At 34.3% G+C, this 26,220-nt stretch overlaps 2 protein-coding genes across 2 annotated transcripts in view; both read right to left on the bottom strand.

Moving 5' to 3' along the window:
• Positions 1 to 23,420, bottom strand: part of ADAMTS6 (ADAM metallopeptidase with thrombospondin type 1 motif 6) — a 261,001-nt gene extending 237,581 nt beyond the window's left edge. The window contains exons 1-6 of the mRNA XM_029218816.1: positions 23,289 to 23,420; positions 20,735 to 21,099; positions 10,542 to 10,710; positions 4,790 to 5,001; positions 4,260 to 4,343; positions 3,598 to 3,743 (exon numbers count right to left, since the gene is read on the bottom strand). Of these exons, the coding sequence (XP_029074649.1) occupies positions 3,598 to 3,743; positions 4,260 to 4,343; positions 4,790 to 5,001; positions 10,542 to 10,710; positions 20,735 to 21,099; positions 23,289 to 23,385 (1,073 nt within the window). The 5' untranslated portion in view covers positions 23,386 to 23,420. The remainder of the gene's footprint in view (positions 1 to 3,597; positions 3,744 to 4,259; positions 4,344 to 4,789; positions 5,002 to 10,541; positions 10,711 to 20,734; positions 21,100 to 23,288) is intronic.
• An 89-nt stretch (positions 23,421 to 23,509) lies between these two features.
• The window catches only part of CENPK (centromere protein K), a 50,122-nt gene continuing 47,411 nt past the window's right edge, over positions 23,510 to 26,220 (bottom strand). Inside the window, exon 10 of the mRNA XM_029218814.1 lies at positions 23,510 to 23,663. Within this exon, the coding sequence (XP_029074647.1) occupies positions 23,634 to 23,663 (30 nt within the window). The 3' untranslated portion in view covers positions 23,510 to 23,633. The remainder of the gene's footprint in view (positions 23,664 to 26,220) is intronic.

Below are 26,220 nucleotides of genomic sequence, written 5' to 3' on the forward strand. Positions count from 1 at the left end.
GAACCTGGAGGGCATTTTGCTATGTGAAACAAGCCAGATAGAGAAAGACAAATACTGTTTGATCTCAGTTACATGTGGACTCTTTAAAAAAAAAAAAAAATGTTGAACTCATAGAAACCAAGGATAGAATGGGAGTTGCCCAGAGTTGGGGGTGGGGGGTGGGTAGAGTAAATGGGGAGATATTAGTCAAAGGGCACAAACTTTTAGCTATAAAATGAATAAATTCTGAGGATCTAAGGTACAGCATGGTGACTACACATAATATTATATGTATACTTGAAATTTGTTAAGAGACTATAAGCATTCTCATCCAAAAAAGGAAAAAAAAAGATAGCTATGAGATGGATATGTTAACTTGATTACAGCAATCAGCTCACAATGTATATGTACATCAAATCATCACACTGTACACTTTAAATATACACAATTTTGTCTGTCAATTATACCTCAGGGTTTTTTTTGGTTTTAATTTTAATTTTTTTGTCTGCGCTTCATGGCTTGTGGGATCTTAGTTCCCTGGCCAGGGACTGAACCCAGGCCCTCACAGTGAAAGCACAGAGTCCTAACCACTGGGCCACCAGGGAATTCCCAGCCTCAGTTTTTTAAAAAAAGGTTAGATAAAGCTAACTGATATATAACAGATTTCACTATATATTATACATACATATATACTTACACACAAAAATAAACATAAATGTATATAAAAATTTAAAAATATATGTATATATTAATCATTTTTAATATGCTCTTTGGTCTTAATTCAATACTTTTGATACCAGATAAAACAACAAAATTTTACTTTTAAATTTTCTTTCTGTCTAGTTATGGTGATCTGATATCTTTGTACAGCAGTTTGTTTTAAAATTATATCAATAAAATAAAACAATAAAATATCATTTGCTAAGAGGAGATAACATTTTGAGTTTTTATACTTTTTTCCAAAAGTAACTATGATTACCTAAGTAACTAGGTTCCAAATGGTTTTCTGCTTAAAACATTTAAATCCCTAGGACAAAATTTGGCCTAGTAGAGATAAACATATCCATCAATTTTTCTCTGGAATTCTCGATAAACACATTATATATTGTCCCTAGTGAGCTGACATTTAGAGCAAAGATAAATCATGATCTTACCTCTAAATGGTGGAGTCACAACCCTGAACATGTTAATAAGTGAGTTACATGAAGCAATTTTCAAAGTTAATATAGAATTATCTATGGAATGCTCATAATTATTTTTACTAAAAGTAGAACTGTGATTTAAACATATGTTCAATTTCACAAATCCAAAATATATAAGGGAGAGTCAAGAACTGGTAAAACCCCCAACCAATAAAAACTTAAATATTAGAGATAATACTCAGATAGTCATCTCATTTAGGTAAGTCACTCTGTGGCCCTAATAATTCAAAGATAATTGTAGACTTTTAAGTAAGCTAAAAGTTAATTTGAGACTTCAATAACAATTCAAAAAGGCATTCTACACTGTCCCAAAGGGCATTTTTCTAACCTCCATTACATAACTAATCTAAAATGATATGAGGTATGAATTTTTTGTAGTACTGTTCTTTAAATCCTGAGATAATTTCTAGTGCTATCTGAACATCAGGAGAAAAGTTTCAAAAGAAAATTTTGTGTTCAAATCTCAGACATCAAACAGGCACTCAAAGTAGCTTACAGAAGCAAAGAAGAGCTCTGCAGAGGATCAGAAAAATATCTGGGCCAATTCAGAGTAACAAGTCAGACAGTTGAATGTTGTAGCCAGTACAAAGAAAGGGTGGCTAACTGCCCAGATGTATTTCTCTACTCAAATACTTATAAATGTGCACTCTTAGTATAACTCCTGTCATTTGATGCAAAAGTTAAAAAGCCGGGAATTCCCTGGTAGTCCAGTGGTTAGGACTTGGCACTTTCACTGCAGGGGGGCCTGGGTTCAACCCCTGGTCAGGGAACTAAGATCCCGCAAACTGCACAGCACGGTGCAGGGCAGCCAAATAAATAAATAAATTGGTTTAAAAACAAATGTTAAAAATCCAATGTAGATACAATAATAAAAATGTGAAGCATCAAGAGCCCACTGGGCATTGCCTTTTTTGCGGAGAGGTAGGGTTTTATAAATATAAGTACAGATGCCAACGCAAATATCTGTGATCATTCTGTCAAACATATATAACAGATATTTTCCTCTAGTAATTTCATTGAAACTAATCATATCATATATATTTTTACACAAAAGTTTCTATATTTGCACAATTCCTAGTATATTTTTAACTCCTCAAATATATTTGGAAACCATTCCAGACCACAAGACCTGAGGAATTACAGAATTTATCAGACTGACGTGTCAACACATATGAATATAGAACCTTAAGATGTTGGTTTTATTCAGCAAGCATATCATAATCAAAGTTTTTTGGTTTACAATGTTAGGTAGATGAAGTCAATTAAAATAAGTGTAACTGTAAAAAAATAAATGAACTCAGAAACTTTAACTCTACAACTCAGTTAACAGGAACATTTTTCAAAAAGCTAAATTCACATTATCTTACTGGGTCTCAAGATTCTGATCCTGTATACTTTATACTCCCCCTCCACAGAGTCTAATGTGGAGTCAATGGGCACACCACAGATGACGCATATGTTAAATACTGCCTTGCAAATTAAAAGAAATAATCCACTTAGCCAAGATAGAATACCCTTCCATTTTGCTCATTTGTTTATTTGTTATTATTGTTTTCATTTTTAAATACTAATAAGAGATCAAAAGAGAAGCATCTTTAAATGATTTAAGCATGGTTCTAACCAACCATGATTAGAGCATTAAAAAATTAAGACAGACAGCAAAGTATAATCAAAGAAGACAGGATCACCAGGGCTTGAGCCCTGCTCTTTCACTTAAATATTTTGAACTGGTCTCCTCATTTCTTACATGGGAAAAATAATAAGAATATCTACTTCACAGAATTTTTATTGGAGAGTAAGGAGAAAATGGATCTGAATACAGTTTTATAAAACAGGAAAGAAATATATGAATTCACTGGGTTATCATCAAGTAATAATTTTGCCTGAGAGAAAAGCTATTCAACATATAGTATAGTAAATATGCTTCTTTATACCTCTTAATTAAAATATTTTAAATTAAATAAACATTCATCTAAGTAAACTGAGTAACCACCAATGTCCTCCTCCCTTTTAACAATTTGGAGGTAAGACTAATTAATATATTTTATAACCAAGAGTGATGACCCATTTTTATGTTTAAAACAGATTTTTCTCATACTTTTCAATCTTGCTTTTAGCATGTATTTTGTTCAATTAACAAAACATATATGTGCTTCCAGTTAAAATTTATGAATAGACCTTAGGAGAAGAAAAGATATATATTAAATTTCTAAGTCAACTCTAAATCTTTTCTCTTATTTGGTTCATTTAATGCAAACACAACAATACTGCAGTATATTCTTTCTCAGTGGTGAATAATAAATTACCATTTTGCTTTCTCTATACTCATTACCTGAATGAGGCTTTAGATAGAACCAAATATAGTTACAATATCAAACACAATAATCAAAGGTAAAATACTTGCAACAAACCATACCTAGTAATAAGAACTGCATTATCGTGGTGGGCAATCCCATTTTCTGGAATGGTGTTTCCATCACTTTGGTGGGAGAGAATGGATTTCTGCCATTTACAGAAGCTATCGAGGGACTTGTCTGCATGGTGGTTTATCTCCAAGTTTGGCTGCAATACAACATGCATACCAGAAATGTTCCAAACAAATTACTAAGGTCAGTTGTTAAAACTTTTGAAGGCTAAAGTGGGACTATAATTAGAAGTAGTGGTTTCTAGGAATACCCTCTTGCCAATTTTTATCTCTGTAATATTTGACCTAGAATTAATTTAGTGTATTATTGAACAGACATTCTTTCCCGTTCCAGCTTTAATGATAATGTGAATATATGTGATTATCAGCCTACAAAACCAACCAAAACCACTTTATAAGGTCTGCCATGCAAATGCTCATCTTTATACTGAAACATATAGCTAACACACATACATATAGCTTTAACATGACATAAGAGGTATATTCTTGTAAACTCTTTCAAATTTGCTTAAAACATTAAATGCTTAGAGCTGAAAGTCATAGTCAACTAGAACTTTCTAAGAGGAACAATAATAAAATATATTATCCTTTAATACATAATTCTACAGTCTGTCTGTTAAGAGCTTTAGATTTATAAACTAACTCATTCTTACCTGATCTTCTGTGAGAACAATTAAACGGGCCACTATAATATTCACAACGTTTCCTAGGCTGGAATCACGGTAAAGTTTGGCAACCTGACCTCCAGAAAATAAGAAAAGACACAAAGTCAGACAAAAATCATAAGGTGATTGTTTGATTTTATTTTTAAAGTGGTAAAACAATTTTTCATCCATTTAACCACTGCTTATATAAAAAGATTCTTTTATCCCATACCACTTAGAACTCTACCCTCAAGATGCCTTGGTAAAAGATTTGTTATACAAGTCTACTTCAAGAAAAATTGTCTCCTAAAGGTGAATTACAACATAGTAATTAATTAAGAGGGTGAGCTGATCTAAATGAACAATAAGGTCACCTTTAAATTTATTTTCTATGGAACTGAAAAAGTAATAGATCGATTCTTTCTAACTTTTGATGAGTTAATTCTCAAAATCATTATTTCACAATAAAAATCCATGACCTTAGTCAAAAACCATAATACACTATTAAGTTAAAAATTATATAGAGGGATCAAACTTACAATATTCATCACACTCAAAATGTAATGTTCAATGTCTTTGCGGCCATGGTAGCCCACCATCATTTTGTCTGCCACTACTAATGTCTCCACAAACCGCTCAATGCTTACTGATCTCTTCTGTCTCTGGTGGATATGTATGCCATTAATTGGTAGTGAAGAAGGAAAAGCAGATGTGTCATTCAACCACCAAGGTTTGCCACTTCTTAGGAGGTCTACAATAAAAACAATTATCTAGTTCACATAGGTTCACTAATTAAACGTATTTATTCATGGAGTTTTCATGTAGACATACTTCTCATAAATTCTCTAACACACTAAGATTTTTCAAAGTGAGGGAAGGGGATGAGGAAATGCAGTAGTGAAAAAATTAAACTTCAAATTTTTCAAAATAATCATATTACCTGAAAAAATTAATAACATTCAACTGCTCATGAAAACAAAACAAAATAAATCTAATAGTTTACTTTAAAAAAGGAATCTTCAAATATTCATTTCATATTTTTCCAGTGAGTGATTATGTCATAATACTTTTAAATTTAGAATATGTACTTAAAAAAATCATTTAAAGTTGTTTAAAAAGCAACTAAAGCATTGACTTTCTAAACAGCCTAAGACAGTTCTGATGAAGAATATTAATGTTGCAAAAATCTATTCCTAAAATGCTTTTTGAGCATTTATTTTAAAGTAAGATGCTTTTATTAAACTATCTTAATAGAGCAATTCTATACTGCTCTAGAAATCTCAAATCTATAAGGCTGTGAATTATCTTTTTCATTTAATTTTGTATTCTACAACTATTTATCCTGACAAAGTACCCAAAGTATTCCTTTTCCATAACCTAGAGGTCAATGGCATTAGACTGAGAGTTGAAAGACAATGATTCTGACATAACTCACTTTAAACCACATTTCAGTGTGGATTGCAGCTTTATCCTTTGATTTCTAGATATCTGGTCCTTTAGCACAGAGGAAACCTTTTAGTACTATGGCATTTGTAAACACTTGCCTCATTTATATTCATCTTCATTTAATAAACTTGAGCAAGTACAGGTCCCCTGTATACCTCACTTTCATATCCTTATATTGAACAGGAAATCTTTCTAAGCGCCACTTACTGAAAAATTTACTTACGAAAAGTTAGAGTAATCTATATAATCTACTTGACAGAAAGTGGCACTATACTGTTTTTCTTCAGCCTTTCCCTTTTAAAAATTACTTTGAGAGAAGTTATAAATTTTAAGAAATAAGAGATGGAAATGACCATGAGAAGCATCAGTCAAATACTTTTGAAACTCATATAAATTAAATGAGTGTCTTTATTCCTAAAGGTGAAGAGAGGCAGAAATATACTACTTCTTAATTCAATAGCATATCCCCAAGACAGCCAGTGAGTATTCCCCTATGACCACTGTGGCAGACAGACTCTTAAGGTGGCTCCCATAACCTCCTGTATCCTCATCTCCTCCCTTGAGTATGAGCCGGACCTGTGACTTGCTTCCAACCAACAGAAGACAGGAAAGATGATGGGATGTACATGATTACATGTATATGACTACATACCTATGTTACATAATATTGTAGCATCTTACTAAAGTCATTCCCTTGCTGACTTAGAGGAAGGAAACAACCAAGTTGGTGAACTGTACCTTGTACATTCCAGAGGCGGCCTCTGGCAAACAACCAGCCAGAAACTAAAGTTTTCAGTCCTATGACAGCAAGGAACTGAATGCTGCCAACAACCATGGGTGTGAGGAAGTGAATTCTTCCCCAGTAAAGACTCTGGATAAGAACCCAGCCCTGGCTGAGGTTAAATAAATAACCTATACATACACAGATTCCTGGTCCACAGAAAATGTGAGATAATAAAAGTGTATTGCTTAAGCCATTGGGTTTGTGGCAATATCATTATGAGACAGCCAAATCTTTTCTGCATTAACATTACTCCAATTTCTCTTGCTCAGTTTTCTGTGATCATGAAACCACTCGTGTATTCAAATCATGCCTAGTCTTCTCCTTCCTCTGGCTGGACAGCTTAAATGTCTAAATACAGGATAGAATTTCCATTATTTTGATAATCTTCACTCTCATTCAATTTCTCCTTATTTTTATTTAAAGTATTGTATAAAGAATTAGACCATGATTGGGCAACATAAACACTTAGCAATAGTGTTTCTCATTTGATAGGATTTAGTATAAGGTAGCTGCTGTTATCATCATATTCACAATTTTCAACTTTTTAGCTTTTTAATTGTTAGTTTGCTTGGCTATTGCTCCATCAGAAATATATATATACAGTGTCTTTGATGGACATTCATAAGTGAAAAGATATAATCGTTATACTCAAAAGATTTGTAGTCTGATAAATATACGTAATATACACACATGCATACTGAATGAATAAAATCTAAAAAGGTAACATCTTTAGTTTCATTCTAAAGATTAAAATCTTTCCCGCATGATTAGATCATTACAAAACAATATATACATTTTATAATTGTCAACTGACTGCTTAATGTTAAGTTCAATGATCTGTAATGAATATCTCTTTTAGTCTAAAATAAAATACACAACTGACTTGTTTTATTTTGTTTCAAAATAGAGATTAGTAGTTCAAATGATACTCATTACATGTACTTTGCTCAGTTTAATTTTGGATTGAGTATTGAATGTTAAAGAAAACATTCCTCCACAAACATATACAATAAAGAACTTTTCCCCCAAAGCCAAGTACATAGATCTCTGTCATCTGAAATATAATTTTGAGTTTTTGATCAATCTCAAAATATCTTTAATATATACAGCCATGCAAAATTATCTCATTGATCTGGTTTATTTTTATTTCTTTTTTTAATATTTATGTATTTATTTGGCTGCATCGGGTCTTAGTTGCGACATACGGGATCTTCGTTGTAGCATGAAGGATCTTTCACTGCGGCGTGCAGGCTCTAGAGCGCACAGGCTCAGTAGCTGCGGCCCGAGGACTTAGCACCCTGTGGCATGTGGGACCTTAGTTCCCTGACCACGGATCGAACCTGCATCCCCTGCATTGGAAGGCGGATTCTTAACCACTGGACAACCAGGGAAGTCCCTGATCTGGTTTATTTTTCACTACTCACTTACTACTTCTTGACGGTTGGCCATATATTTATGTTTTGTTTAAATGCTTATTTAGTTAACTGTCTCTCCTCACTAGAATGTAAGATCCCTTGGAGTAAGGACTTTTCCTGCTTTATTTGTTGCTGCATCCCAGCACTGAGAATAGTCTTGCATATGCATGCTAAATTAATATTTATTTAATAAATACATAAGTAGATAATGCAGGTATAAAGACAAAATAATATCTATATGAATAGACTATAAGAACATTCAGTTATCTCTGGGTGGTAAAAGAGCAACTTTCATTTTCTTTTTTATTTTTCTTTTTATCCTGTATTTTCTAAAATTTCTACAAAGAACAGATATTACTTTCATAAAAAATTTTTAATCAATAGCTTAAATCTAATTAGAATGGGAAAATTCATATTTGAATATGAGATAAAAATACCCACTGTCAAGAGGGTTTTCATATCTTATATTCTGATATAAACTTGAGTTCCTGATTAACAGATTAACTGGCAATGTGTATGCCTATAACAGCATATCTCACTTGAATGACGCTGTTGAGCTAGTATCACAATTAAGGTAGTTCTTAACCAGACATTTCTCAAACTTATTAAACATAAAGTGATCTTTTCCCCAATAACATCTAGTGACATTCCCACGGAATTTAGGGAGCTACTACTATAATCCCACTATTGGGAAGCCAGTGAAGGTGTGTAAGCCAGAATTAGGAGATAGACTTGACTAAAGACAGAAAAGGAAAAACCTGGAGATAGGAAGACTAGATAGAAAGTCATTACAGTGGTCTATGATGGCAATAAAAGTAGATTTGGAGAACTGCCTGATTCATGCCTAAACCATTGAAAAATAAGGCTCTGCCTGGTAAATACCAGTTAGTAACGAAATAGGCACTTCAAAAGAGGATAACCTGAATCTCAAACAGTTAAGAGATACCTTTCAGAACATGATGAAATCTTTAAATATTTTTGCAAAAGGTGATCTTTAAACATCATGTTATGGAAAAAATGGTGGGAAAATTATATAACAATAAACAGCTAAATATTTGAATCCTAGTTTTTAAAAAATTTATATAAAGTTGTACTTATAGCCTAAGTTTTGTTAAAGATAAACTATTTCCATAATGTTTAGCTTCTTTATTCATTTCAAAGACAAATCAAACCTTTTTTCATTATTTACCATGACACTGTATTTCATGCCTCAACTAGATTCACTTTAAGTGACCTTTTTCTAGTACCAATTATTCTTGACCAACAAGAACCTCTCATAATTAAAAGCCTCAGAGATGACTCAAGAAGAGAGTATGGAGAATGAGAACTCCAAAGAACAATTGTACTTGAAGCAGAAGTAAAAGAGCCTATAAGGATACAGAGAAGAAACAAGAGCGTGATGCATTCACTAATTCACAAGGCAACCCATTCCATTTTTACAAATCTACCTGTTGAACCCATTCTATTTTTTATTAAATTTACTTGTTGGTGAACTCTTCTCTGTATTGAGCTGAAATCTCCTTCTGAAATATTCTGCTCCTAGTTCCAGCTACTAGAACTACATGGAATAAATCTACTCCTTTTTTTTTTTTTAATATAGTGGCTCTTTAAATGCTAGAAAAAGTCATCCCAATAATAATGATAGCGACCATTGTACTGAGTAACTAATGTGTGCTGAAAGGAGTACTCAGAGAGGTTGGATAATTTGTCCACAAGTATGCCAAAGCCCATGTTCTTTCTACTATGCTATGCTATATCCTCTATTTCTCTAAGCTCTCTAATCTTTAGACTAAACAGCCTCCTAACTCCCTACCCTAGTCTTTCTCTTCTCTAAATCAGTCTCCATATGGTTGCCAGAGTAATCTTTTTAAAACCCAAATCTGATCATGTGATTTCTACTGCATAAAACCTTTCAGTGGGATTCCAGTATACTGAAGGTAAACTCCTCGAAGTGGTTTACAAGCCCTTTGTGATTTGGCCACTTTTTATCTCTCCAGTTTCACCTCTCATGACCACTCCCCCCCAACCACTATGAATCTCACCCCTTCTCTAATATCCAGTTATATGAACTGTCAGTTCCTGGAATGTGACATTCTCTCTTTTGTTTCAGAATCTTTATAAATGCTATTCCCTTTATATGGAACACTCTACCCATTACTCCCTCAGCTTAAAAGTCACTTCCTCCCTGAAGTCTTCTTTGACCACTAAAGGCTAGGTTCATTGTCCCTATTATGTATTTCTATAGTACTCTAACTAACAATATCTTTGAATACTACCTTTAAGACTCTTCAAGTCTTATTCAAATGTTTAGATTCCTACCACTAGCATAAAAATATCAGGCAAACCAAACAGCACAGAGTACTATGGAACACCTGTGCATGAAAGCTGTAACTATTACCTGGATAAAATAAGGTTTCCCCTTCAAAGAAAAAAATATCAAATTTTACACAGGTTTGTATTTTACGGACTTCTTAAGAGCTTCCAAAATTGACTTAAAACTATCAATAGGTGACATATTTTAAGAGGACTCTGGACATTATCATTCTAATTACTCAAATTCCTGTTTACTTTTATTATTAATCTTACCCTACGTGCCAGAAGAAAGTGGCAATACAAGACTATACTTTCTAAAAGCCCCACACTCACCCGAAACCCCACAATGAGAGTGATCATATAGATGCCGTTGTTGAAGGGTAGACTTTTTGTAAATAACATGAGGATGGCCATTTTCATAACTAAAATGTTTGGAGTCCTCTGTGGTATTCTTTAATGGTTCAATAAAATATTCTTCATCTTCTGTAGCAATAACACCATGCTAAAAGAAAAAGAAACAAAGAATTTACCACGAAGAATCATTTTAAATATTAATTAGTATTATTACCAGGAGTCAAAAATAAACTGATACCTCTCCAAAAAGGAGGTTAAAACACATGTTAATAGAAATTTAGTGAATTATCTATACTCAGCAAAACATTATATAAATTTTCCTATTCTTTAAAAAGGATGTTTAAATACCTTTACATGCTATGCCCTGTACTAAGCATAACACATACATTATTTCCTCTAATCTTCCCAATAACGATGTGAGGTAGCAGAGACCTCTTGTATGTTCACTAAGACTTATTTCCTTTCCAAATTGTGCACACAACTTAACTGACTCCTATGCGTTTAGGTATAGCTTTGTAACTGAGTTTTGGCCAATAGAAAATAGGCAGAGCATATACCACTTTCAGGCCCACCCCCCGAGAACCTCTCCAGTGGAATTCTCTACTCTCTCTGAGAAAAGACCTAGGAAAGGTGGAAGCCAAAAGAGAAAGAACATGGGTCCCTGACTGACCTCATGGAAAGCTGTCCGATCTAGACACACATAAGGGAGAAATAAACTATTGTGATAAACTACTCCCATTTAAAGTTTTATGTTACACCAGTATATATGTCCTTAATTCAAATATGTCCCATACATCCCCATTTTGTAGATGAAGTAATAGGTTCAGAGGTTAAGAACCTGCCCATCATTATATAGAGGTAAGTGAAGGCACTGGTATTCCCACAAAGCTCTGCTCTTATTTACAGTATTATATAGCCTTACATCTATTTACTTAGCCAAGTCCTACTTAGCTCAGTCATAGCTCCTCTTTAAAACTTTTTTGAGTCCAACTGCAGTAGCATCAGCCTCCTCTGATCTCCAACAGAGCTTATTATTGGTATCATTTATTTTTAATTAATTATATTATGCTTTGCTACATGTCAGGTCTTGAATCTGTATTTAAATTTGGTATAACTTTCCAACTGCATGTTTTATTTTCCCAACCATACTATTTGCTCTCTTAAAGAAAGGGTTTCTTGGTATCAGTTACACCCATAGAAAATGTCTCATATGTAGTATATACAGCAAATAAAATTTGCTGATTAAAAGAAATGAGATAGTAAGTTATCTACATCAGAAATAAGAACTTCCATCCTTGTCTAATAGTGTTTTCTTAAGAATGGCACATGTGAGGACTGTTCTTAACCCAACTAATTTACCCTGTAACACTGGATAAAACATAAACTCTCTGAGCGTATTTCCTCAGCTGGAAAAATGAAAGGGTTGGTGTAAATTAGTGGTTTTAAAACAGCACTCTAGGGAGCCCTAAGGGTTCCATGGAAGTGCCCTTAGGGGACTGCCCCAGACAACAAAGGTAGACCTACATGGCTTGGATTCCTGGGATTAGGAATCAGCTGTGTTTTTATTAATCTATATATTAAGTTTCCACATAACATTTCATTTGAGAAAAGAATTTTGCCGATTTAAAAAGAAAAAAAAAGATAAAAACCTCTGGTCCAGATAATCTCTAAGATCCCTTTGAATCTAAACCTCTATGATTCTGTTTAGGGAAATTCATGCTAAGTACCACATGCTTGGAAAGAAAAATAAGACATAATCAGAGTTGCTCTAACTTACAGATGAAGTTGGCAGCCACCTACATGAAATGAGCTAAAGAATGCAAAAAACAAAAAAAGCAGACCTAGGGCTTCCCTGGTGGCGCAGTGGTTGAGAGTCCACCTGCCGATGCAGGGGACGCGGGTTCGTGCCCCGGTCCGGGAAGATCCCACATGCCGCGGAGCGGCTGGGCCCGTGAGCCATGGCCGCTAAGGCTGCACGTCCGGAGCCTGTGCTCCGCAACAGGAGAGGCCACAACGGTGAGAGGCCCGCGTACAGCAAAAAGAAAAAAAAAGCAGACCTAGTCACTTCACATTATTTTCACAACTGTTTGCTTTACTTTTAGGATATTAGTCCCTAAATTAAATGCAAATACTGACAGGAATAATATAATACGCCAGTAACAAACTCTAATACCTGATCATGAATTACTTTACCATCAAGATTAACAAAGTAATAGCAAACTGAGCAAGGCTCCTGAAGAAAAGAGGGTGCATGCAGAAGAGAGGGCTTGTATAAGAAGTTTTGATAAGTGTCTAGAGTACTGCCCAGAAAGGGGAGAGCACTAAAGTCATGTGATGCTGGACTATGGGCAGAAGATGTCAAAAGGTCCTCAGCAAAAAACTCCGGTTGCTGGAGAAAAACAAAGTCAGAAACTTGGTAAGTAAATAAAATCTCTAATTTCAAGAACGGAAAGGCCCTGGAAGAACATCCAGAGTTAGGTACTCTGTAAAATGTTTACACTCATTATCTCATTTAATCTTAATAGCTCTATGAAGTAAGTACTACTATCAGGTCTACTTGGCAGATGAGAAACCTACACTGAGCAAGGCTAAGTAACAAATTCACTCAACTATCTTTGGAGACTGGACTCTTAGCCACTATAATTCCTTTATCCTCTGAGTGCTGCTGCTTCTTCTTTTTTAAAAATTAATTAATTAATTTTGGCTGTGCTGGGTCTTCACTGCAGCGTGCAGGCTCTCTAGTTGCGGCACGTGGGCTTAGTTGCGGTATGTGGGATCTTAGCTCCCTGACCAGGGATCGAACCCAGGGCCCCTGCATCGGGAGCACAGAGTCTTAACCACTGGACCACCAGGGAAGTCCCCTGAGGGGTGCTTCTAACTTTGTCTATTCATTCACCAAGTATGTTTTGAGTGCCTATCACATGGCAGGTACTGTTCTAGGTGGTGGGAATACAAAAGTGAAAAAAACAAAGTTCTGGCTCTATCATGGAGCTTACATTTTGGTGGGAAGAGGTAGAAAAAAGTCATTCATTCATTATATAAATAAATAATCAATCAGGTAGTAAGAAATGTCAAGAAGAAAAATATAGCAGTAAGAGGACAGAAAGTCATCAGAGGACAGAGAAAATTATATAAACTATTTAGGATGGTCAGGAACATCCTCTATAATAAGGTGATATTTGAACAGAAACTTGAATAAAGTGAAGGAGCGTGCCCAACAGATATCTTGGGAAAGAGCAGATCAGACAGTGGGAATGGCAAGTGCAGAGGCAACGGGGTAGGAGCAGGCATGCAGTATTTGAGAAACAGCAAGGAGCTACTGTGGCTAAAGGGAGGGAAGGGGGAAATGATTATGAGATTAGAAGGGAGCTGGAGGCCAGATGATAGAGGACCTGGGTTAGGTGGGAGTCCCAGAAATCTGTGCATGCCTAGCAAGAGCCCTACTCCCACTTCCCTCAGCATCCCCACTCACCTCTACACTGCTGGCCTCTGGACCATCAGGATCTCATCATGCCCCCTTGCCTTGTCATGCCAGTCCCTCCAAAATGCCCAAGGTCCATCCCCTGGATTCTACTCCCCATATGGTTAAGTACATCATGTTTTCTGATCCCATCTTCTACTGCCCCCTTCACCATTTAAAACACTTCTGCTGTACCCTCTCAAACTCAAGGTCAATTATATACAAAATCTCCTATACACTCAGCCTCATCTGTGAATGTTCACTTCATCTTGCTCAAACAAAAACCTGAATCTCCCTAGATAACATTCTTTCTTCCCTGTAATCTTCTGGAATGGTGGCTACTTTCTCTCCTACATACCTCCTATTGGACCTGGAGGTAGGGTTAAGAGTTCTTGTACTCATTGCCATTTCTAAACAATTATCCCTCTCTCCTCCAAAAAAAGAAAAAACCTTACCACCTTCAAATCCCATACCATCACCTTCTCCCTCTGCTAGCTGTAGTTATCTACTGACCCAAAGTCACTTTCCTCACTCCTCAAAGATCTTAGCTTCTGGGTCACTGTCACCCTCTGCAATACCACTCCTGAATAATTGTTGACTTCAGTATCTTCTTATATAATTGGTTCTTAAAATTTGTGTGTGTGCACGTGCCCTGAATCCCTCTGAAGGTCTAGGGGTGAAGCCTGGGGACCACTTCTCAGAATAATATCTTAAATGCAAAAGAAATATATAGGATAATAAATAAAACCAATTATAATGAAATACAGTTATCAAAATATTTTAAAAATGTAATATAGTAATACATATGCCTTTTTGTAACTCTTTAAATAAGAAGCTTTGCAATAGGTCTAACAACTACTATAATTTCACAATAGTGATTAACATAAATAATATTTTAAGGGACCTGCAAAAACTGTAACACGATATGAAAATATTTCTATCAAGACAAAGTTACAGGTACTGCTATTACTTTACTGGCTTGTTACCTATATTGTTAACTGAAGGAAATGTTAAATTTCACTTAAGAATTAGTAAAGATAAAGATGAAATTTTCCCCATTCCAGTTAACAAACCCCCTGAATTCTATCCATAGACCCCAGCTTAAGAACTACTTACATAGATGGTCTCTTCAATCCCTGTCCTCTCACTTCCTCGGCTTCCTCTCCTTTGAATATCTTGTTCATCTTACCTTAGACTAGTCTTGCTTTAAATCCATCATCACAAATCTCAACTGTGTCCTTGACGCTTCATGGCAATTATACTATGTTTCTCTAGTTCATTCAGTATCCTGATCTCTGGGATAAATATTTCATACTTTCTCCTCTCTACTTAATCCCCTAACACCTCATCTTTCCATCTTCCATTCCAATAGAAAACAGCACACAACCTCCTGCAAACTTCTCCAACTGCAAATACCAACCTACCTGCATCTCATGTCCATATGTTCTATATTATTTCCTGTTATTATGGATGAACTGTCCATTCTCCTAGATAAGAACAATTATTCGATTTATGTAGATGATTTCATCCCTTCTCGCCTATCAAAGAATTCACTCCAGAAATTTCTCTTCTCTTTACACAATCATTCTCATTTTTATAAAACAAAATGATAAAGACTCCCACTTCTGCCTGCAGCAACCGATCATTTCTTGCTTTTCCAAAAGTCCTCAAAATAATTGTCTATATATTCTTTACTCTTCTCCCATTCCTTTTTTTTTTTTTTTTTTTTTTTTTGCGGTATGCGGGCCTCTCACTTTTGTGGCCTCTCCTGCTGCGGAGCACAGGCTCCGGACGCGCAGGCTCAGCGGCCATGGCTCACAGGCCCAGCAGCTCCGCGGCATGTGGGATCTTCCCGGACCAGGGCACAAACCCGTGTCCCCTGCATCGGCAGGCGGACTCTCAACCACTGCGCCACCAGGGAAGCCCTCCCATTCCTTCTTAAACCTACTCGCATCAGGCTTTTGCCTCTTTTCCAAACCCCACTATGACTTCACCAAAACTGCTTTTGCCAAGCTCATCAATAACTTCTTCACTGATAGATTCAATGATTGGTTTTCAGTCATACTCTTATTTTGACTCAGCAGCATTTTTCCCTTGAAATACTTCCTTCTCTTAGCTTCTAGGATATTTGCCTGGTTTTCCTTCACCTTCTTACTCCACTGTTCTTTGCTGTCCCCTCCACATCTTTCTGACCTCCCTAACCCCTTGGAGCACCCAAAGGCTCAGTCCTTAGACCTCTTATTTATTCTATATATACTCTCCCTTAAGCAATTTCACATAATCTCCTGGCTTTAAATGTCATTTATATTTATATAGATGACCCCGAAAATAACTTCATAACACACATCTCTCTCCTGAACTCCAGGCTTGGATACCCAGCATCCTATACAATATCTCAAGTTTAACATGTCTAACTGAAGCTATGATATATACCACCCCCCAACCTACTCCTCCTACAGCTTTTCCATCTCAGTTAATGTCTGAGTCTTTCTCATCTCATGTGATGGCTGCTATTTTCTTCTAGTTGCTCAGGCCCCAAGCTTGGAATCATCATTGATTCTATCCTAACTGTGTCCTCTAAAACCTAACAACTGGCCCCCAAGTTTTCTTTCTAACTTCACTTTCCATTACTCTTCCTCTCTCTCACTTAGCTCTAGCCATGGTAGTCTTCTTGCTGTTCCTCAAACACTCTCAGATCAGACCTTTGTACTTGAAGATTTCCACCTGGAAATCTTATCCCTCAGATGTCAGTATTCCTTTCCTCATTCCTTTTAAGGTCTTTACTCAATATTTTTTCTACATTAGAAGTTATCAGTATCCAACATATTATGATTTTTATTTATTTATCTTATTGTGTATCTCCTCCACTAGAATGCAAGCTATACAATAACAGGGATTCTTGTTTCATTCACGTTGTAGTCCTAGCACCTAGAACAGTGCCTGTTACATGGTAGGTACTTATAAGCACTTGGTGAATGGATGAATTAATAATGGAAAAAGTAGAGAAGCAACTATGAACATAACTAAATGAATAGAAAGTCTAATGGGGTCATTGGTCTTTTTTAACTAGGTTTATAGTCTTTAGTATCTTAGAGAGATAGAAGAAAATCATTTTTCATCAAATAAGAACAAAATATGAAGAAAGAAACAATGCAGAAAAGATCTGTTGAAAATTAGAAATATGACTGCTACAATTTGTAAATCAATTAAAGAAAAAGAAAGCAAAAGTGGGAAAATCTCATAGAACTTAGAACAGAAGAAAAAGGGGGGAAGAGAGATAAGAGAAGCAGAAAACCAATTACAGAATGGGGTGGTGAGGGACAAGGAGATAAAATCACTAAGGAAATATTTTTTAAAATTTCTCTAAGTTGAAGGAGGGTCTTTAAATTGAAATCACCCATCAAATACAAAATAGGGGTCAGGAAAGAAGACCCACAGCTTACCACATTATTTATAAAATTCTTGAAACAGGAAGGATAAGGAGAAAAGCATATCATATTGGAAAAAAAAACTTTTAAAAGAAGAGGAAAAGAACAAGAAGCAAACTTCTATCTGCCACCCAAAATGTATCAATGCCAATTTTTTTTAGCTCTTTAAATCTTTTCCTAAGATATAAAACCATAGAGATAAATTTGATACCCCATATTTCCCTTTTCCAATTCTACCATCCATGGTTCTGAAGGAAAACTATTTTTGAACCTAGAATTCTATATCCAACTAAATTATTAACCAAACATGAGGGTAACATAAAGTCACTTTCAAATAGGCAAGGACTCAGAAATTTTACTTCTCAGGCACCTTTTCTGAGGTAATTACTTGAAGATGTTCTCCAACAAAACCAGGATGTAAACTCAGAAAGAAGAAGATGTGGAACTAACCTAGGAAAAAAGAAATCCCAAGATGAGAGAAGTGTAATAGCTCAAGAAATTAATTAACCCATACACTCCAAGAAAAATTCCTCCAAAGAAGAATGGAATATATTCCAAGCAATAGGTATAAGGACTGAGGAACTGGATGAAACTGATCAGTTGGTAAAGAAATAATTTTTTTTTCCTCAATAAGACAAAATAAAAGTAACTAGAAACTCCAGAAAAACAAAACCTAAATAAGAAGGCCATGGTTCAAATATAAAGCAAACTAAAAAGTAACATTATTTTAAACAACTGATAGATTATAATGTTAGGAATTTTTTCCTTTGAGTGGTGCAAGCATTGTAAAACTGAAACTATGGGTAAGGAAGTATGATTAGAAAACACTAATGATCTCTACATTGAAAACTATTTTATATAGAACAATTAAAAACAGAATTGATTAAAAGGGGCCTTAGAAAAGTGGGATTTTAGAAAAACTTGTTTACATATTCCATTTGATTAAAAATGTAACATGATATAAAATAAGAATGAAGGCAAGGGTTACTAAAACTGGTGGGTAAAAGTAAGATGAAGAATAGGATATTTACATAGTATCTGCTCACAAAGTATCTGCTCACAAATTCCTTATTAGTTGCCAAGGGGAAATAGTAACTAGTGGACAAACCTGGCAGACCACACCTAGATCGAGCAACATTGTAAAGCAACTATACTCCAATAAAAATTAACAACAACAACAAAAAAAGTGAGTCAACATGGACCATGCAGTTTCAATAGGAAGCAAAGTAAAACAGGTGTTAACGAATAGAAATAAGAGAGAATAAGACACACAGAAAGTCTCAATGAGGATGAAAAATAGATGAATGACACTTTGCTATCCCCTTAAGTATAGAAAAGTTTCCATTTACAACCTTCTCACTTTTGCCTCATCAACATCTTTCACCGTTTCATCAGTAGTCACTTATATGAGCAATTCTCAACTGTTTCCAGAATTAAATTCTCTTCTAAATTTCAGAGTTATATTTCCCAAAAGCCAACTAGACATCTTTAACCTTTATTTCTTCAGATTCTTCACATTTACTATATCAGAATCACTCTCTTTATCTTCCTTTCTAATCCAACATTCTACTACCATTCCCTTTCTCTGCTAGTAAGTTCATATATAGCCTCATCAAAAAGAGAAACCTCAATCAACTTCAATTACTTTCTCTCCTTCATCCCACATCCAGTTCAATGATATTTCAATTTTTAAAAATATTATTAAATATCTACTATGTACTATATGCCAGGGAAGAAAAATTAATGACACAAATCCTATAAATTTTCTCACCAAAATGTGGTTCAAATTCTATCTTCTCCATTCCCAGTGCCATAGTCTTGCTATAGGCCTTCATTATCTCCTACATGATCTAACTCATCTTCATATTTCCAATCGCTCCTCTTCCCTCAAATCTCACAATGGGATTAGTTTTTTTCCCCTAAATCTCAAATCCGTTCATTTCACCACCCTGTTAAAATTATCAATGGCAATAATTAATGTTAATGCCAAATCTAAAGAGCTTGGTCAATGACTAGGAACAGTATTTTTCTATTGTACTTAACAGCAAATGTCATTTTAACATGTAAGAAGTTTTAAAACAGATTTATTTTGATAATTTATCTTTATTCAAAAAGATAAATCTCTTTTGTATATAAAGCTTAACACTGCTTATAGAGAAAGAAGCTAGTGAGGAATGTACTCAATGTGTCTATTTTATAGGAATTAAACCCAAATATTAAAATCTAAGTAATCATTTTGACTTATTAATAGTTAAAGAAAATAGATAATCTGAGCAAATTCTTATATATACCTACAGTGAAAATTTTTCTCCACTGGGTGGTTCTTAAAACTCCTTCCAAATTTAGAACTATTTAAACCCAACTCTAATTATGTAGTTGTTTATACTGAAGTAAAAATGAGGATATGGATGTGATAGAGTAAGGAAGAAAAACAATTTCTGAAAATGTGAGTTGAGCATCAAAATGTGTGTACTCTTTTAAACAGATAAAGCTTTAATGAAACATCTATACTAGCCTGAACAGGATAAAAGCAGTAAAGGAAGAGTGAACTAGAGGAAGTAGAAGCAGAAGAACATGCTTTGTTCTACAACCATTACTATGTGCCACCTTGAACTATGTATTTACCATTAGACTAGAATGGACTCAAATGCCCAGGCTAGAACCTATACTCTTGAAATCCAATTTCTAAGTAAAATAAGATTTATTATCAATTTTCAGATAAATATAGGGAAAATTATTTCATAAAGAGACATTGATATAAAAGATTTTCCTTCAAGAACTTATAAACATTAAGTAGGTCGTACGTAATTTTAAGCTATGTTGATTACCAGAGAAAGATAGTATAGAAAGAGACCTAAGGAGGCAATCCATGTCATGGTTTCCTGCCATAATATATACATACATACATACAATACCCTTAAGCTCCTCATAATGACTGAGTTTTTTATATGCATTAAGGATATCCTATTTGAACAGAAAAATGTAACTCTAAAAGGAAACGTGAGGTTTCATTTATTCTTCTACTAATAATATGGGGTTTTAAAATTTGTTCTTACTTTGAAAAGTCAATGCAAATATTATGAAAAAGATTATCAAAAGCAAAGGCAGCAGAAATAACAAAAAATTTTAGAATGTTACCTTCCCTAGATAAACTGTATATATATATATATACACACATGTATATATATGTATATATATGTATAGATTTTATTAATCTGAGGAAAGACATTTATATTGTGAATTTATTTTCCCATCCGAAATTTAAAATTATAACATCTACTTACCAACCCAACACAGTTGCTTAAAGCCACTTTAGTTGTACTACGTTGATCTTGCAAGTATCCTGTGTAATGACAGTTGTCTAAAAAATCATGTTTCCACTGGGGTCCATCTTTCCCCCAATATTCTACTGTAAAATGTTTGGACACAAAATCTGTGTTGAGAGTCAAGTTTAGGTGAAAGTGCTTGCCATAGGCTGAAAGTTTAAAAAATAACTTAGATACTGCCTGTTGTGGATCGAAAGGGTCCATACTCCGTCTTCTCCTGGAGTGCTTATCATTCTTCACAGTAAAGCTGAGAAAAGCTCCATTTTGATCAACCCTTATTGGAATAGTTAGCTGGTAGTGTTCTAGATAAGTCAGGAATTCCTCTTTGTAATCACAAGGCAGAGAGTCCAGAAAAAACACATGGAAGAAAAGAAAATTTAACAGAACAAAGAAGTAGCAGTATAAACAACAACTATATTGCTTAAAACTATGCATCATTATATGTGAGGTATGGCCAAAAAATGTTATATTAAACAAAAATGAAAGAGCAGAAGTTTAAAATCTCAAAATGAATTAAGTTCCAAATATTCCATTTCTTAAAAAAAATTCTAAAATTATTTTGAAAGGCTATTTTTCTTTTTCAAATCTAATTTTAAAGACATGAATTCTAAAAGCTAAATTCTACAGTAAATATGAATATTTTATATTGAAACAAAAAACAGTGAAAAGTACACATATGTAAAAGAACAGAATTTCATTCAGATAAAATATGTTTATGAAAGTTATCCAAAAGAGTTTATATAGAATCTCTACAGTCTTGTAGAATTTTTTTCTTTTTTTAAAAAATTATCAGTCACAATGTAAAATACAGCAGCCACTTTGGAAAACGGTCTGGCAGTTCCTCAAAAAGTTAAACACGGAACTACCACCTGACCTAGCAATTCCACTCTTAGGTATTTTTACAAGAGAAATGAAAATGTACATCAACACAAAAACTTGTACATGAATGTTCATAGCAGCATTATTCATAATAGCCAAAAGGGGTAAATAACCCAAATGTCCATCAATTGACGAATGAATGAATGAATGAATAATACGTGGTATATTCATACAACAGATTATTCTACAACAGAAAGGAATGCAGTACTGATACATGGTATGACATGAATGCCTTCATAATCAAAGTTCATTATCTAATACTATAAAAACACTATGCTAAGTGAAAGGAACCAGTCACATAGAATTCCATTTATATAAATATACAGAATAGGCAAATATCTGCAGAGAGAAATAGGTTAGAGGTTGCCTAGGGCTGGGGGTAAGTTGGTTTGGAGGGAACTGGGGAGTGACTGTTAATGATTTCAGAGTTTCTTTTTTGGGTAATGAAAATGTTCTAAAATTGCTTGTGATGATAGTTGTACAACTCTGTGAATATACTATAAACCACTGAATTGTATACTTTAAATGGGTGATTACATGGTATGTATACTATATCAAAATAAAGTTGTTTAAAAATTATCATATTGACAAAAAATTCAGAGGACTATTAAATATATTTTCCTCACTTAGGTGTACTAAATATTACCAATCTACCTTCTTAACCACATCTTCCTTTAGCTAAGTTTATCACTAAGGTGGAACCAAATGTCTGCAAATTGCTTCACTGTCTACACATGAAGTTCATCCACAAATATAAACTCCCATGAAACCATGACCAAATGGAAAAAAAACTGAAAAATAATATTTATTTCACTTCTCATAAATAAGAGTTCATACTAAATGCTATGGCTTTGTTGATCTACTTTGAGAGCCACATTTTGTACATATGGACTTCTAGATATATACATCAATCTATAATAGCCTTGAAAATCTGGCTCATCAGCACCAAAAAAATGAACTATACATTCATGGGAGGAGAATCCAAAAGGTATGCTTTCAATAATTCCATAAGAATTGGACTGGTCCATGGAAAACAAAATGACCTTCACTCCTGGGACCTCTGTTAAGATCTTTCCTATGATATGAAGTTCAATTTTACAGATTAAAATTATAGGGACCTATGGGTTAGAATCTGAAAAGTTGAACTTCTTATAACTCTTACTCTTTTATCTAGTTTCCAGTCCTTATATCAGAATTCTTAAGTTTGGAAACATATTTTTCCACTAAGGGTCCATATTAGAAGGATCTTATATCAGAATTTGCCTGCTTTCTTGCTCTTTTGCAAGAAAAACCGTTGGATTCCTTTCGAACATGAACTTGCCTGTAAATACTGGCAATGAGTAACCCTATTAAAGTTTAGAATTCAGAAGAAGAGGCCTAGGTCTATCATCTTCTAAGAAAGACCAGTCAACTCTAAAATGCACTGGATATTAAATCCTAGTAGGACAAGTTAAACAAACTCTTTTAGAGTCATTAACATTTATGAAACTAGCACTGAATTGACACAGTAGGCCTCCGCTCCTACCAGCATACATCCCAAAGAAAACGTTCATCCAAACTAAATATTCAGAGTCTTTTCTTGTAAGATAAATAGCAACGTTTTTTTTGTCAGTTTCAAAAGCAGGAATCCTACCTTGAGAACTGTATGAAAGCCTGTGGTCATTATGAAATTCCGATGAAGCCATGACGAGGCTCAAAATCCAGGTCAACGTCTTCCACAAAATTTCCATAATTTAGAAAACTGGATGATTTTTTAGAGGGCTACCTATGTGCTAGAGAGTCAATACCATGCCAAAATCGAAGCATAACAATTTTATTTCTTTAATACTTCTTGCAGATTAGTTATTAGATATTCCACTGTTTAACGGGTATTTTTTTCCAACATCCCGTACTTTCTTCTGTATCTGGATTCATTTTCTCAGTCCAAAATGAAAAAGATAATGATGGTAAAATTTTCATAAGCAGAGCATTAGGCTGATCAGTCACTAAAGTATGGCCATTTTTTAACCTAGAAAAAAAAAAATTTAAGTTAACTGAAAAATATTCTGAATGGACAGATCTATAGTGTTGAATGCTTGCCAAAGGACATACTACAAAATAACATAATTAAATCAAACCATTTTGTCCTTTATAGTTTAAATAAACATTCACAAGACTAAATACCAAATTAGAAACCTAAATGGTTAGCAGGATAATGCCAAAGCTACTTAATAATCAAAGAAGGAACCTGAAGAGGATTATAAAAATTCTTTTTAAAACTTTGAAGATAACAATGTATGGGTATAGTGACTAACCTTTTGATAAAATAAAAACTAGGCTGACTTTACAAAGATAATTTTGTGAAAGTGATAAACAGTATGTGATTGCATTCCTTAACATGCTTTTCAGTACACTGCTGTCCAGAGATTGATTTGTTGCTTTATGAGGCACCTATCTTTTTTTTCTTACAGAGTAGATCTACAAATACACAGTGGCATTAAGCAGCTGTCTGTGAAAACTCAGTAGCATAAACTAAACTTCTGAAAAGTTGAACCATATTTACTGTAACCCTTGACTTTATCTGGAAGTCTTTTATGACTCATAAAGCAACACATATGAGACAATTTAAACTATCTAGAATGTAACTGTAAAGAAAAGTAGTTCATTTTCTGAAAAGAATTTTTAAAAATTCAATTCAGGTATCACAACAGATTTCATGTCCCATCTCACGTACTTTTCTTTCGACTTACAATTTCAGAGTCCATGAATTCACATTTTATACAGAACACTGACATACTTGGCTACCTAATTTCCCAGCACATAGCACTTTAGAATAAGAAAATAACAAAGGGACTAGAAACTAGCTCAGTAAAAGCACAAACGTGACAAAAAAAGAGGAAAAACTACAAAGTAGTTTTAGAAGCCCAAGCAATACAGTTGGAGCTAGAGACAAATAGCCCTTATGTAGCTTAATAGTTCATATTGTATATTACGACTGTGGTACAGCTGAATATCTGATATTCAAAATACTATGCCTGAGTCAGGAATAAAAGGTTAAATTACTTTTAATAATGTAACTTATTGTTATGACAGAGAAGTATACAAAAGATACTAGATTTTCATCCCAAGACCCTAATACATGGGATTATCATATAATAAATCCTTACATATTTGTTGATTGAAAAAAATGGATGAGTAAATGAATGAATTAATAGTGATTAAAATAAAATCAATTTAGGGATATTAAAGGATATTTAAGATTAACTGTAAACTTAACTTATTTGGAATACTTCATTCCCTATAGTGCTAGAAATATTGTTATTACAACATATAAAACAACCACAACCATTTAAAGTTCCTTACATCTGTGTCTATAAGTTATTAAACTGCTAAACCTTGGAAAAACTAATTCATTAATCAAAAACTGTCGTTTTACAATGTTTTAAAAATGATGTTATAATAACATGGGGATAAGAAAAGATTAAGACGCAATCTTTGCCCTTTAGGAGCTCATAATCTAAGGAACAAAGAAAAAACTCAAGACAGGCTGATATATGCCATAATAAAGTTATAAAAGGTATTATAGGAGATCAGATGAGGGAGATGACTTCTGAGTCTGATGGGTGAAGGAAAGTTTATGAAAAAAAGTAACATTTCAGATAGACTCTGGAAGATGAACAGAATTTCACAAGTCAAACTTCTGGGGGCAACCATTACAAATTAAAGAAACAGAGTCCACAAAGTCTAGATGGAAAGAAAAAAATGGAAAATATTATTAGTAATAATAGTAAGTTTGGTTCCTATGCAGAAGACTAACAGGTAATAATATCTAGAAAGGTAGTTTAACGTCAGGTCCAAAAATAAAGAGAACTTTAAATATATGTTACTTCTTTTAATATTCACAGCAATCTTGTAAAGCAGGTATTATTGCCCCTGTGTCAGGAAGATGGCCCCAATGATCGTTCCTCCTAAAATCCATGCCCTTCTGTAACCCCCTTCCTTTGAGTAATTTGATCCTAACTAATATAATACCTCAAAGGTGAGGGGATGTCACTTCTATGATTAGATTACAAAAGATTCTGACTTCATCTTAACAGTAGACTCCCTTGTCGGGCTTTGATGAAACAAACTGCCATATGGAGAGGCTCACATGGCAAGGAACTGAGAGCAGCCTTCAGATAACCACTGGCTAGGAAATGAGGCCCTCAATGCAATAGCTTGCAAGAAACTAAATCCTGAATATGTGAGCCTAGAAGCATATGCCTCCCCAGTCAAGTGTTCTGTGGTGACCTTAGTCCTTGCCAACACCTTGACTGCAGCCTCGTGAGAGACTCTGAAGCACAAGATAGAGCTAAGCCATGTCCAGACTCCTGAACCACAGAAACTGTTAGTTAATAAATGTGTGTTGTTTTAAGCCACTAAGTTTATGGTGATATTTTTTGCACCAATTGATAACTAATACAGCTGCCAATTTACAGGTAAAGAAGTTGAAACTCATAGTGGCCACATAGCTTGAAAACAGCAGAGCCCAGAGTCATACATAAGACTATCTGACTCTAAAGTCTAAATTCTTTCTATTATATCAC

Source organism: Monodon monoceros, unplaced genomic scaffold, assembly GCF_005190385.1.
Source record: "Monodon monoceros isolate NGI ecotype Baffin Bay Population unplaced genomic scaffold, NGI_Narwhal_1 Super_Scaffold_12, whole genome shotgun sequence".
Classification (NCBI taxonomy): domain Eukaryota; kingdom Metazoa; phylum Chordata; class Mammalia; order Artiodactyla; family Monodontidae; genus Monodon; species Monodon monoceros.